At 46.3% G+C, this 21,721-nt stretch overlaps 1 protein-coding gene across 1 annotated transcript in view; it reads left to right on the forward strand.

Moving 5' to 3' along the window:
• The window catches only part of LOC147725644 (plasma kallikrein-like), a 179,631-nt gene that overhangs the window by 147,397 nt on the left and 10,513 nt on the right, over window positions 1–21,721 (forward strand). Inside the window, exon 6 of the mRNA XM_086964474.1 lies at window positions 20,369–20,481. Within this exon, the coding sequence (XP_086820600.1) occupies window positions 20,369–20,481 (113 nt within the window). The remainder of the gene's footprint in view (window positions 1–20,368; window positions 20,482–21,721) is intronic.

A 21,721-nucleotide genomic window follows, 5' to 3' on the forward strand; every position in this document is an offset into this window, starting at 1 on the left:
GGTTCAGGGGTAGGTTTGGGTTTTGAGGTACAGGGGTATTTATAGGGTTCAGGGCTAGGTTTGGGTTTTGGGGTACAGGGGTATTTTTAGGATTTAGGGATAGGTTTGTGTTTTGGGGTAAAGGGTATATTTATAGTGTTAAGATGGGTTAGTGTTTAAGGGTGTTGGGGTATTTTAAGGAGTAAGGGTGGATTATGATTATGGGGTGAGGGGTATTTAAAGGGAGCAGGGTGGGATTCGTTTTTAGGGTGTAAAGGGTAATAAAATAAAATAAAAAATAAAAATAATATAAATAATGCAATTTAAAAGAATAAATGTTTAATTAAATTTAAAAAATGTGTATATATACATATATATAAATACACATATATACAAACATATATTTGATGTTTTAATAATGTACTTTTACAATGTATATGACTACCACACATGCATTTGCGTTATAATGGCATGCGTGATAAAGTCATATGCGTTGTAAAAGTTTTAGAAATGATGTCTTTGCGGAGTAATAGTCCCGCGTTATAAAAATTGCGGAGTGATGGTATGCAGGATGTTGGTTTGCGGAATATCATCACATATTCCCGTGGGAGGGACATTCCCTTTCATGCTATAATTCAGTGGAGGCATGCCTTGTGTCCGGATGTGCGTGGCGCGAGGCCTGTGAGCAACAGAAGTGGAAAATCTCCAGTGTGCGCTTCAGGCGTCGCCGGAAGTTAAGGCGAGATTACATTTCCTGCACAATGGCCCCTGTTTGCGCTCCTTCCGGCCCTTGGGAATAGCGCCATGCCTGACCTCCATACAGTAAAGCAGGTGCATGTCACTGGGAGCGCGGGGCAAGCACACCCAGAGCTGGAATGTACAGAACCTGAGAAGAAAAAACAATGAAATATTGGGCACAACGCTCGCTTTTTTTCCGTAATCCCGCGCCCGCACACGCCCACGTCCCCAGCACACACCCACAGCACAGGATATGAGACATGGCATGAAGGTCGGAACGTACCACATGCCCCCAGCGTTTGTCACGCCCCCAGCACACGCCCACAGCACAACGCAGACACGCCCACAAGGGACTACTTTATTATCCATACTAATATAATAAAGAGAGAGTCCAAACCTTAAGTGCATCAGCAGTGCACTGTGAATCGGAGCGTTTCACAGGCCTGTCACAGATAAGAAATGCTATCAAAACGAAATCCTACAAAACAATATACTACTGGCCGGCAGCAATTCATACCCGGACAACATCGGGACGGGCTGCTAGTATTAGTATAGATATAGATAAGATGGACTATAAGATGGTGGGGGGTTTAACCCTTGAGAAGCACTTCCACAGCTTAGGTTTGGCCCTTTCTTGAGGCAGACACAGAGTTGTTTTCTTCTCCAAGTCCACTTGTGTTTTCAATTATCTGGATAAAGAGACTTTCTTGTACTGGAAACTGACTAGCGACTTCCGATGGTACATAAGCCTATCCGAAGAAAGCTACAACATTCATCTCTTTTTTTACCACTTTCTGTAAGATTCATGAAAATCAAGCACAGAAAGTAATATTCTGTGCTGGCAGAACTCCAGCGCCATGGTGCAGAGCTCTGTCACCCCTGGCCAGTTGAAAAGAGAATCTCCCAGTCCCTACCAGCGAGAAACCCTCTCAACAAGTTCAAGTTCAAGTTCTGGATTTTGTATAGCGCACTACTCACCCAGAGGGTCTCAAGGCGCTTGGGGGAGGGGTGCATTATTTATCGAATAACCAGGTTTTGAGTTCCTTTCTGAAGGAAATGTGGTTCTGTGTGAGGCGGAGGTGAGAGGGGAGAGAATTCCAGGTCTTGGCCGCCAGGTAGGAAAAGGATCTTCCTCCCATGGTGGATCTGTGGATGCGCGGAACTGCGGCAAGGGCTTGATTGGAGGATCTTAGTTGGCGGGTGGGTGTGTAGAAGGAAAGTCGTGTGTTGAGGCATTCTGGCCCTAGTTTGTAGAGAGCCTTGTGAGCGTGGGTGAGGAGGCGGAATGTTATTCTCTTGTTAACGGGAAGCCAGTGGAGGTCCTTCAGGTGAGCGGTAATGTGAGCTTGGCAAGGGATGTCCAATATGAGTCTGGCTGATGCGTTTTGGATGCGTTGGAGTTTTTTCTGTAGTTTGGCTGCGGTTCCGGCGTAGAGGGTGTTTCCATAGTCCAGTCGGCTGGTGACCAGTGCGTGGGTGACTGGCTTTCTTGTTTCGGTGGGTATCCAACGGAAGATTTTTTTTGAGCATGCGAAGTATGTTGAAACAGGAGGATGAGATGGCGTTGACTTGTCTGGTCATCGAGAGGGAGGAGTCTAGGATGAAACCTAGGTTACATGCGTGGTCTGTGGGTATGGGTTTTGTGCCCAGGGCCGATGGCCACCATGAGTCGTCCCAGGCAGAGGGGGATGATCCTAGGATGAGGACTTCCGTTTTGTCTGAGTTAAGTTTGAGGCGGCTGTTTTTCATCCATTCGGCAACTTCCTTCATTCCTTCGTGAAGATTGGTTTTGGCAGTGTTAGGGTCTTTGGTGAGGGAAAGGATCAGTTGTGTGTCGTCAGCGTAGGAGATGATGTTGAGGTTGTGTTGGCGCGCGATGGATGCGAGGGGGCTCATGAATACGTTGAAGAGGGTGGGACTAAGTGATGATCCTTGTGGTACTCCGCAGATGACTTCGGTACATTCTGATTTGAATGGGGGGAGTCGGACTCTCTGGGTTCTTCCGGCGAGGAACGAGATGATCCAGTCTAAGGCTTTTCCTTGTATGCCGATGTTGCTGAGGCATTGTATGAGGGTGCTATGACAGACAGTGTCGAAGGCAGCGGAGAGGTCGAGTAGGATGAGGGCAACTGTTTCTCCATTGTCCAGTAGCGTTCGGATGTCGTCTGTCGCTGCGATGAGGGCGGTTTCGGTGCTGTGTTTGGCTCGAAATCCGGACTGTGAAGTGTCGAGGGAGTTGTTGGATTCAAGGAAGGCGACACGTTGGCTATTGACGGCTTTCTCAATGACTTTGGCGGGAAATGGGAGGAGGGAGATGGGGCGGTAGTTCTTGAGTTCAGAAGGGTCTGCTGTGGGTTTCTTCAGGAGGGCGCTGAGTTCGGCATGTTTCCAGCTTTCTGGGAAGGTAGCGGAGTTGAAGGAGCAGTTGATGATATCGCGGAGATGGGGTGTGATGATGGAGTCTGCTTTGTTGAAGATGTGGTGGGGACAGGGGTCGGTTGGTGAGCCTGAATGGATGGAGTTCATTAGGCGGATGGTGTCTTCCGTGTTGATAGGGTTCCAGGCGCTAAGGTTGTTAGAGGTCGGTTTAGGTTCGGAGGTGGGTGGAGTGGACGGTTCATTGGGAGTGTTCTCAAAACTGTTGTGTATGTCGGCGATTTTGTTGTAGAAGAAGGAGGATAATGAATTGCAGAGGTCTTGGGATGGAGTGATTGTTTTTGAGGCTGCGGTGGGGTTGGTGAATTCTTTGACGATGTTGAATAGTTCCTTGCTGTTATGGGCGTCATTGTCGAGTCGATTCTTGAGTGCTGATTTCTTGGTGGATCGGATCAGCTGGTGGTGTTTGCGGGTGGCTGCTTTGAAGGTGGTCATGTTGTCGGTGGTTGGGTTTTTCTCCATGTTTTCTCGAGAGTGCGGCATAGCTTTTTGGATTTCTTAAGGTCATCGTTGAACCAGGGGGCGTTTTTGCTGTCTTGTTTGGTGTGATGGTTTTTCAAGGGTGCTAATTCGTCAGCGCTGTGAGTGATCCATTGTTTGAATTTGATGGCAGCTTGGTTTGGGTTCGATGAGAAGGTGGGTGGGTTTTGGTTGAGTGATGTGAGTAGTTATTCGGTGGTGATTTTGTTCCATTTTCTACGGGGGATAGGTTGTGGGGCGTTGTGGGTCGAGGTGGTTTTGTAGCTAAAGTGAACACAACTGTGGTCCGTCCAGTGGAGAGCTGTGGTGCGATCGAAGGAGATGTGTTTGCTGGAGGTGAAGATAGGGTCGAGCGTATGTCCGGCTACATGGGTGGGGGTGCCAACAAGTTGTTTGAGGCCGAGATTGGCTAGGTTGTCAAGAAGGGTGGTGGTGTTGCTGTCGTTTTTCTTGTCCAGGTGGAAGTTGAGGTCTCCTAATAGAATGTAGTTCTCGGAGGCGAGGGCATGTGGACTGATGAAGTCAGTGATGTCTTCGCTGAATTGTTTACGGGTTCCTGGAGGCCTGTAGATGAGGGTGCCTCTGAGTGTGGTTCTAGGGTCGGTGTGGACCTGGAAGTGGAGGTGTTCGGCGGTTGTAAGGTGATCGTCGGAGCTGGTCGTGATTTTGATGGTGTTCTTATGGACGATGGCGATCCCTCCTCCATGTTTGGATGGTGCGGTCTTTGCGGATAATCTTGTAATTGTCCGGGATGGCTATGGCGATGTCAGGCGTTGATGACGCGTTCATCCATGTTTCTGTAAGGAAGGCGACGTCCGGTGATGTAGTGTCGAGTAGATCCCAGAGTTCGGTGGCGTGTCTGTGGACAGAGCGGGCGTTCAGCAGGATGCACTTCAGGTGGTTAGAGTCGGAGCTGTGTTTGGGGTTAGTGGATGTGGTATGGGTCTTGATGCTGGTAAATTTGCAGAAGTGGCAGGCGAAGGGTCCGTGGGTGTGTCCTGGGGCAGCTACGCAACATTGTGGTGTGCGTCCGGGGTTAAGGGCTAGGAGGGTGGCAGCGTCATATGTTATGCGGGATGAGAGCGTTTTGCGAGGACCAGGGGGTCTGACGCTGGGCGCGGTCCAGGCGCAGAGGGGCGTAGACGGGCTTACCTTTGGCGCACCTTCGGCGCGACTGGGGCGCGACCGCTGCGCGTGTACGCTGCGCGTGGAGGCATGTGTCATATGTGGATGGTGGAGGGGGGTGGGACGTGGGAGGAGCAGCTGGGAGGCGGTAGCGGGAAGGAGAGACGGGCTGTGAGGCAACAATAACAACAAAATGGATGCAAGGGAAGCGAAACAGGGCGAGACTGGGGCACAGACTAGGCACACTGTATGGGTGTATGCACAATCGGGCTAAGACAATTTCACCAAATTAAATAAAGCGTGCAGAAAAATGCGGGCGATTACAGTGATAAAGCAGGCAATGGCGCAGAATCGCACTTAGATAGCGTTATAAGTACAGGCAATGGCAGTAGAGCGAGCGGTGCAATTATTTATCCACAATGCGCTACGATACCACGGAGCCTCGTCAGCAGATTGGGGAGCTATGAGGTCACAGTGCTTTGGAAGCAGCTTTGAGCGCTATGGAGTCTTGGGAGCGACCTCTCCTGAGCGGGACAGCAGAGTCACAGTGCGGGGGTAGGCGGGCCGGTGAATTACTATCTGTGGGTGGAAGGAGCAGCTGGGAGGCGGTAGCGGGGAGGAGAGATGGGCTGCGAGGCAACAATAACAACAAAATGGATGCAAGGGAAGCGAAACAGGGCGAGACTGGGGCACAGACTAGGCACACTGTATGGGTGTATGCACAATCGGGCTAAGACAATTTCACCAAATTAAATAAAGCGGGCAGAAAAATGCGGGCGATTACAGTGATAAAGCAGGCAATGGCGCACAATCGCACTTAGATAGCGTTATAAGTACAGGCAATGGCAGTAGAGCGAGCGGTGCAATTATTTATCCACAATGCGCTACAATACCACAGAGCCTCGTCAGCAGATTGGGGCGCTACGAGGTCACAGTGCCTTGGAAGCAGCTTCGAGCGCTATGGAGTCTCCCTAGCTTTGGGCAGTAACATACAAACAGCTTGCGGCTCTCTTGTTTTCTCCCTGGCTTTTATAAGTCATCTGTTCTTTTCCTATCACCTTCCTACATAACTTGAGGTGGGTTTTGTAAGCAATCATATCCCCTGTTTTCTATTTTTGCCACAGAGCGGCCTGTTTTAAACTGCTCCCAAAATCCCTTTTTCATCAATAGGAGTTAGTCATCTCTTTCATCTGATTGCTGAAAACCCAGGAGGAGGAGACTGGCAGAACTAGCTGAGGTATCACACATAGATATTTTAATCAAAGGGGAATGAACCACGTGTCTTGGAATGCCAGGGTGTATAGGTGTTGTACAAAGGCCCTCATACACTCTAACTATATTGGGAGCGGTTTATCTTGATTCTCCCATTTACAAAGTTAGGTGAGTAGTTTGACCATAGGGTCCTTTCCCACCTGAGTTTCCCATTCTCCAGGCAGTCAACTTACCTCCACCTGGAGGGAGACCATCTGGTTCTGTGATGGTCACAGTTACTACGTGAAGATTAGCGAAAAAAAGTGTAAGATTAAAAATACCTCTAGTCCTGTAAAAAATACTTTATTGCTCAGGAAGGGGTAAGGTTAAAAACAGTGCCCGGCGCTATAGTGGATGTGTGAGTGGTCCGCTGCACCCATATAGTATTAGTATCGGTGGTCGACATGTTTCAGTCCCTAAGTGTCCCTTAGGATTGACGGACTCCCGTAGGAAGCTACGGGTATGAAGCGGGACTGGCAGCTTTTTAAGAGCTTCTCTGTGTACCCACAGGAGTATAATTCACAACTTTTTGAGGTATAGGTAGTACCCTATACCAACACCACAATATGAGTCAATGAACTCAGTGATGAAGATAGGTGAGTGCTTCTAACTTACCTACTATTGAGAGGCCTAAATCTAAACCGCTCTTATCTTTGGCCTGATAAAAGACCGTCGATCCTAAGGGACACTTACGGACTGAAACATCTCGACCACCGATACTAATACCGTATAGGTGCAGTGGACCACTCACACATCCTCTATAACACTGGGCACTGTTTTTAACGTTACCCCTTACTGATCAATAAAGTATTATTTACAGGACAGGAGGTATTTTTATTCTTACACTTTTTTCACTGACCTTCACATAGTAGATGCAACCAACAGAGAACCAGATGGTCTCCCTCCAGATGGAGGAAAGTTGACTGCCTGGAGAACGGGAAACTCAGGCGGAAAAGGACCCTATGATCAAACTACTCACCTAACTTTGTCAAGCAGAGAATCAAGATAAACTGCTATCAATATAGTTAGAGTGTATGAGGGTCTTTGTAGAACACCTATAGACCCTGGAATTCCAAAACATGTGGTTCATTCCCCTTTAATTAAAATACTATTGTAGATGGAAGCTGGATGAATCACTGCATCTGTCTCCCCTTTCTGATTTTTGGATCACACATAGATAGACAATTTTCTTTCATAAATTATTTATGGGAAATCCATGTTTATCAATTTCTACCAAAACAAATAGATTTGTGATACATGACACATTGACACAAATCTATTGTTTTGGCTTTTCCTGACGTATGAAAATATGACTTCTAGGGGCATATTTACAATGAAGTGGCGGAGTGTGGCATTAGTCTTCCTGGCTTAACGCCGCACTCCACCACTACTGAAAGGCAGTGTTGCACCATATTTACAAAAATATCGTGCAGCCCTGTGTTTACCTCTGCCCTGGCACTAAACTCAGCAGCCTAGTGCCAACGCAGGCACCTTTGCACCATAGTGCAAGGGTGTTCTCGTTGAGGGGAAGATTGTTTATGTGCAGGAAGGTCCACCTTCTGCACATAAACAATCTTTAAATGACGTTTTGTAACTTTTATGTGTACTGCTTAATGCAGCACACATAGAAGTTGCAATACATAATTTTTTTATTGTTTATGTGCAGGAAGGGTCACCTTCCTGCATATAAACAATCAATGACAATTTGCTGTTTCGATGTGTGCTGCACAATGCAGCACACATGGAAACAGCAAAAACGAGGGGAAATAAAAGATTTCTCCTCATTTCACCTGTTTAAGGCCAGGTTTTCCCTGGTCTTAATTTTGATGATGTCTCCTATTTATGCCACCCTTGTAAATAGAGGGCAGCATCAAAATCAATGGCTGTTGTGGTGGAACGCCCACTGCAACACCCATTGCCCCTCCCTTTCACGCTAAGAACAGCGTGAAAGGGTACCTTATTTACAAGGCAGTGTTAAGCCATGTTAAGTGGTTTAATGCTTCCTTGTAAATAAGGCAAAGCCCCTACCTATTGCCATCCCAACATCACTTAAAGAGATGTTGTGGTGGCGATAGGGGCTTGTAAATATGTCCCTCAGTTTTAAAGCAGGCCTTTATCACATGGATAAAAGCTTCAGCCTACCAAGTGAAACACACATTCAAATCTTGTTGTTGTAAAGACTTCCAGACTTCGGATGTGGCATGTCTCATTTCCACACATTCTGCACCCAGGCCTTGTGGGCTTCAAGCCAATACTTATAGGTGACTTAGCTAATGAGTGAAACAGGCTCTTAGGCATGTTGTGGTAAATAAAATTACCTATGCGGAATTTATGCGGTAAAGTTCAATAAAATAGCTCAATCCAAAAATGAAAGGCAGAGTCCGTGGTATCTGAGTTTTATAAGGGTTTTATTCCATATAATGGAATGGTTCGAACCAGGTATCATGCTCCATCACCACGAAGGTTCAGGAAGGGATAGACAATGCTTTATTAACAGAGTACAATATATATAGTCAATGCATATAATGGTGATGGAATACAGAAGGCGTAACAGCTGAGAGAAACGAGATAAGAACACATGTGCGTAACAGAAGGCGTGCACGAGGGCGTACACGGAGGTGTGTACTAGAAACTTCATATGAAAGTGTCATAAGTGGGTGGATTCTTAGAGGAATCCTGCAGTGTCAGCAGAAATATGTGGCTGGATGCGTGCGCAGGCAACATGACGTGTGATTGACGTGGAACTGGAGGGTGAAGGGGACTTGACATTTAGCTCCGAAAGGGGAGACAGAAGTCTGGCATGTCAGAACAACCTAATCCCAATCATATCTAGTATCTAGTGTTTGAGGAACTGTATTATCTAGAAGGAAAGGTCTCTCGGACAGAGGCTATTCTATACTGACTCTTAATGCGTGCATAAGCGTCTATGTGTCTGCGTGTAATGCGGGGGCCATGGGCCTATCATGGTAACAGAAGCAGTGAATTACTTGCACGGAGACAGTAAGGCCGGGCCCTTTGCTCTGCAGCTGGGAGGATGTTTACCTAGAATACTAGACAAGAATGTACTTTCGAGGAGCGGAGCAGATAACTTGAAGGCTGAATACAGTCTTGGCAGGCAAGCAGGCCGAGCCGGGCACCGTTCGCCGCCCAGGGAGTAAGGCAGAGGTCATGGATACAGAATCCAGGCTGCAGCTTTCAGAGGCAGTAAGCAGGAAGGCAGAAAGGCTCGATGGCAGAAATCAGGGCCTAACTCAACAGAGCCAGGAAAACATGAAAGTGCACCATGTAAAGACGGTGGCAAGGCATACTTAGGAACGGAATTATCGATCCATTCATGGTGGATCTGAAAGAGGACATGTTAGCGTTGGACGCAAATGTATTTGCGTCTTCATAGCTGGTCATGGAGGGAAATTACATGTACTAGAAGCATGTACATGGAGACGGTGGGGTTCACGTTAGGGGACACAATGGACCATAAAAATTCATATTACCTCATTCCCTCCTTGTCGCCTACGGACCCTTCATGATATATCGATCTTCATTAATCTATCTATTTGTTCATGTAACACCATTTGCTCTTCCTTTTTCAGACGGGATTTAGAACGTGGACTTGGATGAGGAATGCATGATGTGGCGCACAAGCCGCAAATCGCTGGCCCACATTGTATACATAAACAGCAACTGAATACTATGAGAAGGGCTATTCCGAGGAAGGATAGGACTTTCCAACCCCAGGCTGACAACACGCTCCAGAACCAACCAGACCATGTCCAGGTGCCTGGATTCTGGTGTATCTGACTTGCAATCTTATGGAGACGTGTGATAGCTCTATATACTGACGGTGCGTTTTCTGGAATGAAAACACAGCAACTCGATCCGATGACTCTACAAGCTCCGCCCCTATCGGCCAGTATGATGTCAAGAACAAGACGATTTTGAAGGACAACAAGTCTCATAGCAGAGTGTTCCTCTGTTAAGTTGCCTAGGGCGGAAGTAGTCTCATTCACTACTGCTTCAAGGGTTCTGGTCAAGTGACGTATTGATTTACTATTGAAGACAGCTCCTAAATAGGGAAAGAAACCTTTATTGAAATCTGTGTATCGTTCCCATGCCGTTTCAGTATAGTCGACAATCGGGAGATCTCTCCTGGGTCTATTAGGCACTAGACGGGAATTCTTATGATAATCAGGTGGAGCTAGAAAAACTGGTGGCAGAAGGAATGCAATGTAACATGTCCCATCCCAATCTAGTGGCAAACGTATATAGGCTGTCAGACCACAAATGAAATAGGAATGGCGTGTAGCTTTGAATGTAGACTTGCCTCTATCACTGAATTCGATTACAGTATTACATTCACTATGACCTAGGTGTACTGAGCCATTCTTTCTGACACATAATTCACCTTTAACTGGTAACACTGACATAGACGGTAAGTCTGGTCTGGTATCAGCTTGGACATTCAGAATCATGAGGTTAAGTGTATAATTACCTAATCCATATACTTCGTTTTCTAGATCAGTCCCTGTCCTTTGTGGAAGACCCTCCTTGTTAGGGTAGCAGGCTTTGTGCATAACTACGTTCAGATTTCCCCAGACCCAACCTCCCTGATAGATTACAGTATCAGAATCTAAAGAATTTATTAAGCTAAACCATGCACCACAGGAACCATTGTGTGTAAACGGGAACGGAAAGAGGGGCAGAACTCCCTTGTATTTCTGAAAGGGGGGGAGTCGGCCACATATCCAACAGTTTGTAGCGTTGCTGGTCTGATGAGAATGATGTAACATACTAATGAAGGTATTGTTGCGCAGCGCAAGTCGGTATGACAACTCATGAGGGGGTAATTCACTGAAAGTGTGCTCGACAGTGCCATTTGAGGAAGAATGTGCACGTGTGAAAATAGGAAGGTACATGTGGAGCAGTATACCTGCAGCAATAATCAGAAGACTCAGAAAAAACATAATCATTAACGTAACAATGCAATAGCTGCGGAGAGATTTACAATATTTCTTTTTCTTGATCTGTTTCTGTCTATCTCTCTCTCTATTGGGATCTAACTTATACATGTCAGGAACTTGTCTAACCGATTCACCTAGGGGAGGACTTAAACAATTAAACTGTCTGACTTGCTAGATCTCAATTTTTTCTTATACTCCTCTGAGGAGTTTTCTCGGTCAGGGGGAGTTTAGTATCAATTTCAGTCACTGGAATGGGGCCGGGCTGAAAGTCTATCTTTGGCGGCAGTCCATGAAACTTTTTTATGTGGCTTGAGTAAAGCCACCCTTTTCGGCCCTCCACCTTCACCGCGGTCCTCGTAGTCAGCAGAACAAGCTTCGGCTCCTGCCAGCGGGGCTCCAGCGGACTCTTTCGGTCGAAGTTCCTGACGAAGACAAGGTCCCCCGGAGTAATCTCATGTGGCTTCACCTCGGTATTGTCGGGAAAGGCTGCAGCTACCTGTGAACGACAAGATTGTAGTGCAGAGATTAAGGAGGCAAGGTAATCTGTCAGCATATTACAATCAACATCAGTAATTTTTCGCGGTAAAGGCGTCCCCCACATATTCGGTGGTCTGCCAAAGACCACCTCGTACGGGAATAGCCCTGTTCTTGAGTGTGCAACCATTCTCATATAAAAGAGTGCGACTGGCAATGCAACTATCCAGTCCACGCCTTTCTCAGCACAAATCTTGGCAAGATGCGTTTTCAGGGTCTGATTATGTCTCTCTACGAGACCTGCTGCTTCGGGATGTCGGACACAATGGAACTTCCACTGATATCCTAGCAGGAGTGATACCTGCTTCATGAGTTCGGACGAGAATGGCTGACCGTTATCTGAATACACGACACGGGGCAAGCCGTACCGTGGGAAGAATTCACGTACCAGCTGCTTGGCCGTGGTCAGAGCAGTGTAATCTGAGACTGGATATGCTTCTGTCCATCGGGAAAGTGCACATACAACTACGAGGACGTACTTGAATCTTCGACAGCGTTCCATCTGGATATAATCCATCTGGAGGACTTCAAAAGGATGATCGGGAGCATGAAATCCACCTTGTTCTACGGGAATGCCTTTTCCGGGGTTGAACTGACAACAGATCATGCAAGTACGCACTTTCTGTTTTGCTGCTGCTCGTAAATGCTTGTTGAACCAAAGGTTTTGAATACTGTCTAACATGGCTTTTTCTCCTAAATGTGCAGGGCTATGTGCTGTATTAATGATAACTTGAACCATAGAGTCGGGGAGAAACCATGTGGCTTTTCCCTTCGTCATCCATCCCTGTTCTGTCTGGATCCCTCCTAGTTCAGTCCATTTCTTAATTTCATCTGGTGTAGCATGTGTCTGTATGTCTATCCCTAACTGTCATGTAATGTGTCGGTGTCGGGACTATTGTCTTTGTCATATCGGTTGTATGGGTGTGAGTCTGAGCTGTATTCTTGGCTGTTCGATCTGCCAGGTCATTACCCTGGGAAATGGTATCTGTGACTTTCGTATGTGCCTTACACTTCATGATGGCTATAGCTGAAGGCAAACGTATTGCTTCTAACAGAGCTTGAATGAGGGGTCCGTGCTGGATCTTGGCACCGTGAGAAGTTAGGAAACCTCTCTCCTGCCAGAGAACTCCGAAGTTGTGTACAACTCCGAAGGCATAACGGGAATCTGTGTATATGTTAACTCTCTTATTCTTAGCTTGAATGCAGGCTTGGGTCAGAGCGATGAGCTCTGCTGCTTGAGCTGACAGGGTGTCAATGCGATATGTTTCTATGACTTCAGTTTCTGTCGTGACTGCATATGCAGCCACTAACTCTCCTGTACTTGATCTCATACATGAACCATCCACATAAAGTGTCAGGTCTGGATCTGGTAATGCGATATCTGTCAAGTCTTGTCTAGGTTTCGTCGTAATGGTAATGACTTCAACACAATCATGTGCCAAAGGGTCTGTCTCACTTAATGGCAAAAGTGTAGCAGGATTCAGTGTATTACAGCGTCTGATTTCTATGTGTGGCTGAAACAATGTCAATTCATAACCTGTCAGTCGTGCTATAGTCAAGTGCTGGGTCTGTGTTCGGTTCAAAAGAACTTCCACAGAATGTGGAACTTGTACTGTCAGTTGGTGTCCTAACACTATGGAATCACTTTGTCTAATGGCTAGAGCTGTTGCTGATACAGATTTCAGGCATGCAGGCAGAGCCTGAGCTACTGGATCTAGTGTACTAGAAAAATAAGCACACGGTTTGTGTGAACCTGCTTGATCCTGGGTGAGTACTGACAATGCAGTGCCTTCGCGTTCTGTGACAAAAAGTGTAAAAGGCTTGCTGTAACATGGTGTCGCTAAAACAGGTGCTTGGCATAAGGCTTTCTTTAAGTCTTCAAAAGCTTGTGTATGTTCCTGAGTCCAAGGGAGGACAGTCGATGTCGCTGCCTCCTGAGTTGTCAACTGTATGAGTGGTTTAGCTAGAAATGCGTACTGGGGAATCCATTGTCTGCAGTAAGAAGTGAGGCCTATAAAGGCCCGTACCTCCTTTTGTGTCATGGGTTGTGTCATATTTACAATTAACTGGATACGGTCAGGTGTTAGCTGTCTCCCCCCTTTGGACAGCAAGTGCCCAAGGTACACCACTTGCTGAACACAGAATTGCAGCTTCAAAGGAGACACCTTATGTCCCTTGTCAGCCAGGAAATGCAAAACCGTCAGTGATGCTCGTTCACATTCAGGTTCGCTACGGGCGGTGATCAGTAGATCATCGACATATTGAAGCAGGGCAGTGTCGTCAGGCATGTGAATACTGTCAAGTTGTCTTTTTAATGCTTGACTATAGATGCTGGGGCTTTCTGTGAATCCTTGAGGTGCGCGTGCAAATTTGAAGCTTCGACCATTTAAACAGAATCCGAAGAGATATTGGCTTTCCGGATCAATGGGGACACTAAAGAAGGCGTTCTTGAGGTCAATTACAGTAAAGAACGTTGGTTCAGAATCAATAGCAGTCAATAGAGACGAAATGTCTGGGACCACAGGATATTGTGGTACAATGCATTTATTCAGTTCTCGTAAATCGATAACTAATCGATAAACTGGGGGTGCATTTGGGTCTGTACGTTTAAGAATTGGAATGATGGGGGAATTACAGAGATTTGAGTCGGTTTCCACAACCACTCCTTGTGTAATGAGCTCGTCAATGATTTTCAGTAAAGCCACTACAGCATCTGGTGGTAACTTGTATTGTCGAATGCGTGGTAGTACTACTCCTGGCTTGAGTGTAACACGATATGGAGTAATGTGCATACAACCTACATCAGTGGGGCCTTGTGCCCACAAATGTGCAGGAACATTTTGTAATCGGGAATCAATATCTCTCAACACATAGTGACCCTTAAAGTCACGCAGAAACAATCTTACTCCTTCCGGAGAGCAGCAAATGACAGCTCCTAGAGCTTTCAGAGTCTTGATACCTAACACGTTTTCTGGACATGATTTTGTTAGTAACAAATCTGTAGTACGTGTCAACGGGCCAACTGCAAGGGGAAGTGGTTTCGATACTTCATTAAAAATAGGCTTTCCTGAAAATACAAGGGAAACATTGTGTGAGCCTGAGAGGGGTGCCCCTGGAACCTCGTCGTGACTTATTGTCGTCCTGCTTGCCCCTGTATCAATCAAAAACTTTCTATCTTGCCCTAATACTTGACTATGTACATAAGGACCCTCTTGATCTACAGCAACCTCAATAAGAGGCAAGCCAACCTCCCTCTCTAGGCTATTTCATGTGTATCGCTGATAGTCGGGATAGTCAGTTTGTGCATATTGGTACATCTGCTGTGACGCATGTTGTGTCGCGGCAATCGGTTGTGGCGGTGGTACTGCTACGGTCTGTACTGTCTGTTGTGGAGCATGCATAGGCTGAATATTCTGTGGTACTTGTTGTTGGGCCTGATCTGGTCTAGGTGGACGGGGTCTCTCTTTAGTTTTGCCTGTGGAGATATTGTGTTTCAAAACTGCGCAATCGTTTATATAGTGACCTGACTGTTTACAATAATTGCATGTCCCTTTAACGGGAACTGCCGAATTACTGGACTGTGTTGTACCCTTTTTATTACCATCAGATGGAACTGACTGAGCAACTAGCATTTTCATTTTCGTGTCTTTCATACGTCTTTGTTCGTGATCATGTTCTTCCCTAATTCTGTTCTGGTGGTACTGTAACATTTGTAACATCTGTGAAGGTGTATTAGCTTGCCATGTGCTCTCGACTTTCAGTACACGATTCTTAACCTGAGGCAGTGAATTCTCGACTAATTTGGATACAAAAAGATGCGGATATGACTCACTACTTGCTTTCAGGCCACTGTTAATAATAAAACATTTCTCAAATCGGGAATAAAAAACACTTGTGTCTTCATCGGGTTTCTGTTTGCAGGCTGAGATTGCATCCCAGTCCTCCTTTTTAGTTGCTAGTAAACGTGGCAAAACCTGTATTAATAATCCTGGTAATGCTTTAGTTTTATCCCCAAGACCTAAACCTGGAGTTCGAGTCGTTTCTTCATTTTCCAATGCAGCCCAATCAATCTTTTGTTCCCCCACCTCCCATTCTTTTTCTTTGAGTTTCTCGTAAATACCGGCAGGCAGTAATACTTTTAATATTTTCATAATGTCGGGATAGGTGTATTCTCCCATGAGTAACATGTCTTTAATTTCACGGTGAAAACCTGCTGGGTCTTTATCATGACTTGGCACTATTTTCTTCATTTCCAATAATTCCATTTTAGTTTTGGGCGTGTACACAAACACACGTCTAAAAGTGTTATCATCATTCCTGACTGGGTGCACTTCTCGTAAGGGATTCTGTCTGTCTATGTAATACATTTTTCTTTCAACGGGTGGAGCTGGAACAAACTGTGGACTCAGGAAAGCACTATATCTGTGCCGATGTTCTAGAATTACTTTAATTAAGTCGGTACCTAGGCCTCTCCATTTATTCATGAGTAGTTCTATTAGTATGTCAGGTAGGGGGCCTGGATCAGAGTGTTGGCTTTTATACAATATAAGGAGGTGTTGTATCATGTACATACCAGCTAGTCGCTGTTCGTCTGGGGAAAGGCTCAAAAAGGTTTGCGCTACTGCGTCATCATTATATTTGTCGGAATTGTCAGCCCATTGTACTGCTGACCTGGCTAATTCTTGTTCATCCATGGAATCGAGTACATGGTACCCCATTCGTTCTTGAAGTATTTTATCGGTAGCCTGAAACAAATGTTCAGGAGTCTTCGGGTTCGACATGGCAGTGTGAAAAAGTCTCTTGCTTTCTGGGCGTATTGTGTTATTAAAGGATCTACCCTTTCCTACATATGCTATCGTTCCTTTATCTTTTGGCTCATCCTCCTCTGAGGATTTATTTGCATCCGATTCTGCTTCTCTTTCAGCTTTCTCTTTTTCATGGAATACTACTATTTCTTTACGGATTTTTCTCCACATAGAATCTATACTTTTTTGTTTATCATGTTTTCCGTCTGAAATATTCTGACTCCAGGTAGTTAGCACTCCCATCTCTTCTTTATTTACACCAGGCTGATCTCGTTCTCTTATGAAACAGTTTATGAGGAATCTTAATATTAGACTTTGAATGTCTACTTTCTGATGCGCCATGGCCTCCTGAATACATTCCTGACCCTCCCCCGTCTGAACAAAATGATATATCCTGTCTAGATTATCTATCATTCCTGGAAACAGAACCAAAAAGTCTGCAGCACGTCTTAAACGTATTGAGGCTAATAACATACAACCATCTTTGCCTGGTATGGGGTCATATCTACAATATGTGATAAGTTCTCTTGCTTTTTCACTTGTAATCGGTTTCGGAGTACGTTGCATTGCTAGATCCCTAGTGTTTAATCGATGTGTTCGTGGCGGGGTATGGTAACCTCCTGATGCACCTCCTGAAGCGGAGGCTTGAGCAGGATCTGTCGGTAGGGCCGTGTCAGGCCCGAAAGGGTTAAGCGGATTAGTAGGGGGTGCGGGAAGTGGTGGAGGATTCTGCCGTTGGGGATGACGGTCAGCGGGTGGTATACGTGCAGGTGGAACATTGGTATATTCGGGAGCTACGTCGTCTAAATAGGAAGAAAGGAAAATGTCTGCTGAGGCCTTGTGACGCAATTTAGTCGGAACTAATGGTGGGGGCAGGGTTTTCGGTATTTCCGGGGTCGCTTTGGGCAGGCCCTCGGCCAGAACTGAATACAGTCCTGTCATAATGGCATTACTCTTTCTGTCGTGTTGTTCTATTCTGACTCGTTCCCCTTCTTCTAATAGTTCTTTTTCTTTGGCTTTTTCGGAATCCTCTTTACTTTTCTCTGCTTTTCTGAGCGCTTTCCCTGTTCGTCTATGTGATTCTTTACGCCATAATTCAATGGCATCTTTCCGTGACTGTCTGGCTTTCTTTTTCCATAATGCTTCCTCTACTCTCATGATGCACTCGGCATCCCATGTCCCCGTAGCGGGCCATCTCTGATTCTCTGCTAAATCTTTGGTGTAGTCCACCCACAAGTCAAGGTATAATACGGCATCTAGACCGTGCTTATGGTACATAAAATATCCGGGAGTGTCCCTGGGTGGGATGGGAACAGCTTCCTCGAGTATCCCTTTTCTAGTTCCTATCTGTCTTAGTTTGGAGAATAAAGGCATTTTGAACCTTGCTACTTGATACTTACTTGAACTTGAACACAGTTAATACAATGAACACAGTAATGAAGATCGAACAATCACTCATACCACGACATTAAAACACATTTAAACATTTTGAAAACGAACAACAATAACTAGAATAAAACTAGATAACTGCATACTGGATATACTGCTAAACAGTACAGATACACCGCTAAAACAGTGCAGACCGGGTCTGTGTACCCAAACCCGTCTTGACCGGGCACAAACTAATGCACCCATCTAGATGCGTCCCCAGCAACGGTACTCACCGGGAAGCACGGAACGGAAGGCCTCGGAAACTCGACACTGGACTGGACCGGACTGGACTTGACTGGACTCGTGACGTAGGTACTTCGGAACTGGTGGGCCTCTAGACACCTCGGACCTTGCTCTCTCGGCTGGGCTCTGGTCGGGATCCTCCGCACTCCTCACCGCCTCGTCTGGGTGTCGATCGCAGTCTCAGTCACCTCCGTTGGCCGGAAGGAGATACAGGAAATCCTGCGGGTACGCGTAATTGTCCGTCGCGGCTGTGGCGGGGGCTAGGCCTGCAACGCACCACCGGCGTGTAAGGTGGGGGAGGAGTACCTGTTCGGGCGCCAATTATGTGGTAAATAAAATTACCTATGCGGAATTTATGCGGTAAAGTTCAATAAAATAGCTCAATCCAAAAATGAAAGGCAGAGTCCGTGGTATCTGAGTTTTATAAGGGTTTTATTCCATATAATGGAATGGTTCGAACCAGGTATCATGTTCCATCACCACGAAGGTTCAGGAAGGGATAGACAATGCTTTATTAACAGAGTACAATATATATAGTCAATGCATATAATGGTGATGGAATACAGAAGGCGTAACAGCTGAGAGAAACGAGATAAGAACACATGTGCGTAACAGAAGGCGTGCACGAGGGCGTACACGGAGGTGTGTACAAGAAACGTCATGTGAAAGTGTCATAAGTGGGTGGATTCTTAGAGGAATCCTGCAGTGTCAGCAGAAATATGTGGCTGGATGCGTGCGCAGGCAACATGACGTGTGATTGACGTGGAACTGGAGGGTGAAGGGGACTTGACATTTAGCTCCGAAAGGGGAGACAGAAGTCTGGCATGTCAGAACAACCTAATCCCAATCATATCTAGTATCTAGTGTTTGAGGAACTGTATTATCTAGAAGGAAAGGTCTCTCGGACAGAGGCTATTCTATACTGACTCTTAATGCGTGCATAAGCGTCTATGTGTCTGCGTGTAATGCGGGGGCCATGGGCCTATCATGGTAACAGAAGCAGTGAATTACTTGCACGGAGACAGTAAGGCCTGGCCCTTTGCTCTGCAGCTGGGAGGATGTTTACCTAGAATACTAGACAAGAATGCATTTTCGAGGAGCGGAGCAGATAACTTGAAGGCTGAATACAGTCTTGGCAGGCAAGCAGGCCGAGCCGGGCACCGTTCGCCGCCCAGGGAGTAAGGCAGAGGTCATGGATACAGAATCCAGGCTGCAGCTTTCAGAGGCAGTAAGCAGGAAGGCAGAAAGGCTCGATGGCAGAAATCAGGGCCTAACTCAACAGAGCCAGGAAAACATGAAAGTGCACCATGTAAAGACGGTGGCAAGGCATACTTAGGAACGGAATTATCGATCCATTCATGGTGGATCTGAAAGAGGACATGTTAGCGTTGGACGCAAATGTATTTGCGTCTTCATAGCTGGTCATGGAGGGAAATTTCATGTACTAGAAGCATGTACATGGAGACGGTGGGGTTCACGTTAGAGGACACAATGGACCATAAAAATTCATATTACCTCAATGTATAGAAGGTGTAGGTTGACATTTGACTGTTGCAGCTGTGGTGTACACTTTTCAGATCTACATTGTCTGCACACACTGATGTCCAGATATGACATCTGACTTTGGGGCCAATGGTGCAATTTCGCTGCTCCGGAATATGGCTTTACCTAAAAGTCATATATGACAATCACGACAAACCAATTATTTACCATGTTTAATGGTCAAAGCTTGTGCTGTGGTTGGTGTTTAGCCAGAATCCAGCCAGAATCCAAAAGTTGCATCCAAGTCCAACTAAACCAAAATAATCTGAGAGAGCATGCCAAAGGGTCAATTTCCTTATATCAGTCACGTGAGCTTCTGGACCTATTCTTTGCATACAAGGCCCAGACTTCTTTGCTAGACTAAAGTTACTGTCAGCGCTGAACCTCTTCACTGCCATCCTAGTGTAATTCGCTTGTGGGCTGTGTCTCGATTGTCCATCATGAGCTTGGGTGTATCTAAGGGGCGCCTATCAGGTACAATGCTCTGTCGTACCTATGCCATTTCACCAATTACCTTTTCCCATATCTCTGGTGCTGTCCAGTGCAAGCAGTTTATTCTCTAGCTGTCCCAGCTGTTCATTATGGTGTGACCTACTCAGGAAAGGGATGGCCGTCTTCCACTAAATGTTGACTTGTTGTGTCTGCTATCTGACTTTCTGGGGTCTCCATGTTACCCTGTATTAGTTTCTCCATATACAATGCTCTGGTATGGAGGCATGTGAGTAATAGCGGTCATACATTTCTCGTCCGGCTCTCCTTTTCACGCCAGCTAATCACACCTCCAAGGTAATCTTACATTTCAATGTTTAGCAGATGTTGCAGGTAACACGTTTTTTTCTTTTCCAGTGGTACCTGCTACCCAAAGAATGTCATGAGCCTCCCTAAGCCTGATAGGCTCGATCTTGTTCCGAACGTCACATCCGGATTCCCTCTGAGGAAATGTGAGGGGGATATTCAAGGTAATGAGAGTCCTTCGGATTGCTTTGATATCCCTCCCTTCCCTCCCATTCTTTCTATTCCTCTTCTCACTGTGCAAGACCTTCTCCAAGTCACATACATGTTTGCCCTAATTTTTATTAATGTATTTTTGCAAAATTTCCAACAATGTATTCCTAATACAACCTCTCATTCCTAGAAAGTCCTTGAAAGTCAAGCCCCCGCAATCTAATAATACCCTGGGGGTCATTAGTATGGCGGTATTGTCTGCCCGCCATACCCCCGGGAATAGGGACCGCCCGCAATGCTTGCGGCAGTCCCGCACCCACAATTAGGATGTGCCCGCCACACTGGCTGGTGCATCGCGCATTTGTAAGATTGCGGCGGGAGGTGCTGAAAGCACCACCCGCCGCAATGCCACAAAGGCAAGTTGTGCCTTTCAATGCACAACGTGACCAGCAGCGCGCGGTGCCTGCCACATTGTACATTGAAATGCAGGGGTGTACCATAGTTACCCCCTACCCCCCATGTGCACCCCCCACCCCCCAGAGTCCCTGGGGGCCCAAAACTCTGCATGCCTTTCTGTGGCTGCAATGCCGCCACAGAAAGGCATGTTTCCGCCCCCATTGTAATATGGCTGACAGTGTCTAACAGACACCTCCACCATATTGAACCCTGTTCCGCCCAGCCGACTTGTCGACCGGGCGGAAAAGCGACGGACGGTGTTTTCGTCCACCGCGGACCCCCCAGCCATCATAATAGAGCGGGGGGTCTTTGCTGTATGGATGGCGGGCGGATCGCCCCCACCGGGCCGGCGGTGAATACCGCCGGCCCGGCGGGGGGCGATCCGCCCACCATCCTAATGAGGCCCCTAATCTCTAGCATATCTATAACCACACCACCCATCTGCATGAGCTCACGCCTCCCCCACCCCAACCCGTTCTCACTAATGATCACAACTAACTACTCGACTGGTGTAGTAAGGGCCATATAAATGCAATTACAATACCATTCAATAACAAGCATTGGGAAAGCCAAAAGTTCTGGTGTTGGCTGCCAGCCTTTCGGCAATGTTTCTTTCTTTGGATTTATCATGGTTTTTGCAAAAATGTATTGCTTGAGAAGCTGCTGGGCCCTCATCAATAAAAACTAAAATATTTGTTGAAGGCAAAAATACGTATATGTTTTTTGGTCTTAAAACAACACACATTACCTAATACTCCCTGGCACTGAAGGGAACTACTTTATGTGTGGATGTGCTCC

Source organism: Lissotriton vulgaris, chromosome 3_2 (genome assembly GCF_964263255.1).
Source record: "Lissotriton vulgaris chromosome 3_2, aLisVul1.2, whole genome shotgun sequence".
In the NCBI taxonomy this organism is placed as follows: Eukaryota; Metazoa; Chordata; class Amphibia; order Caudata; family Salamandridae; genus Lissotriton; species Lissotriton vulgaris.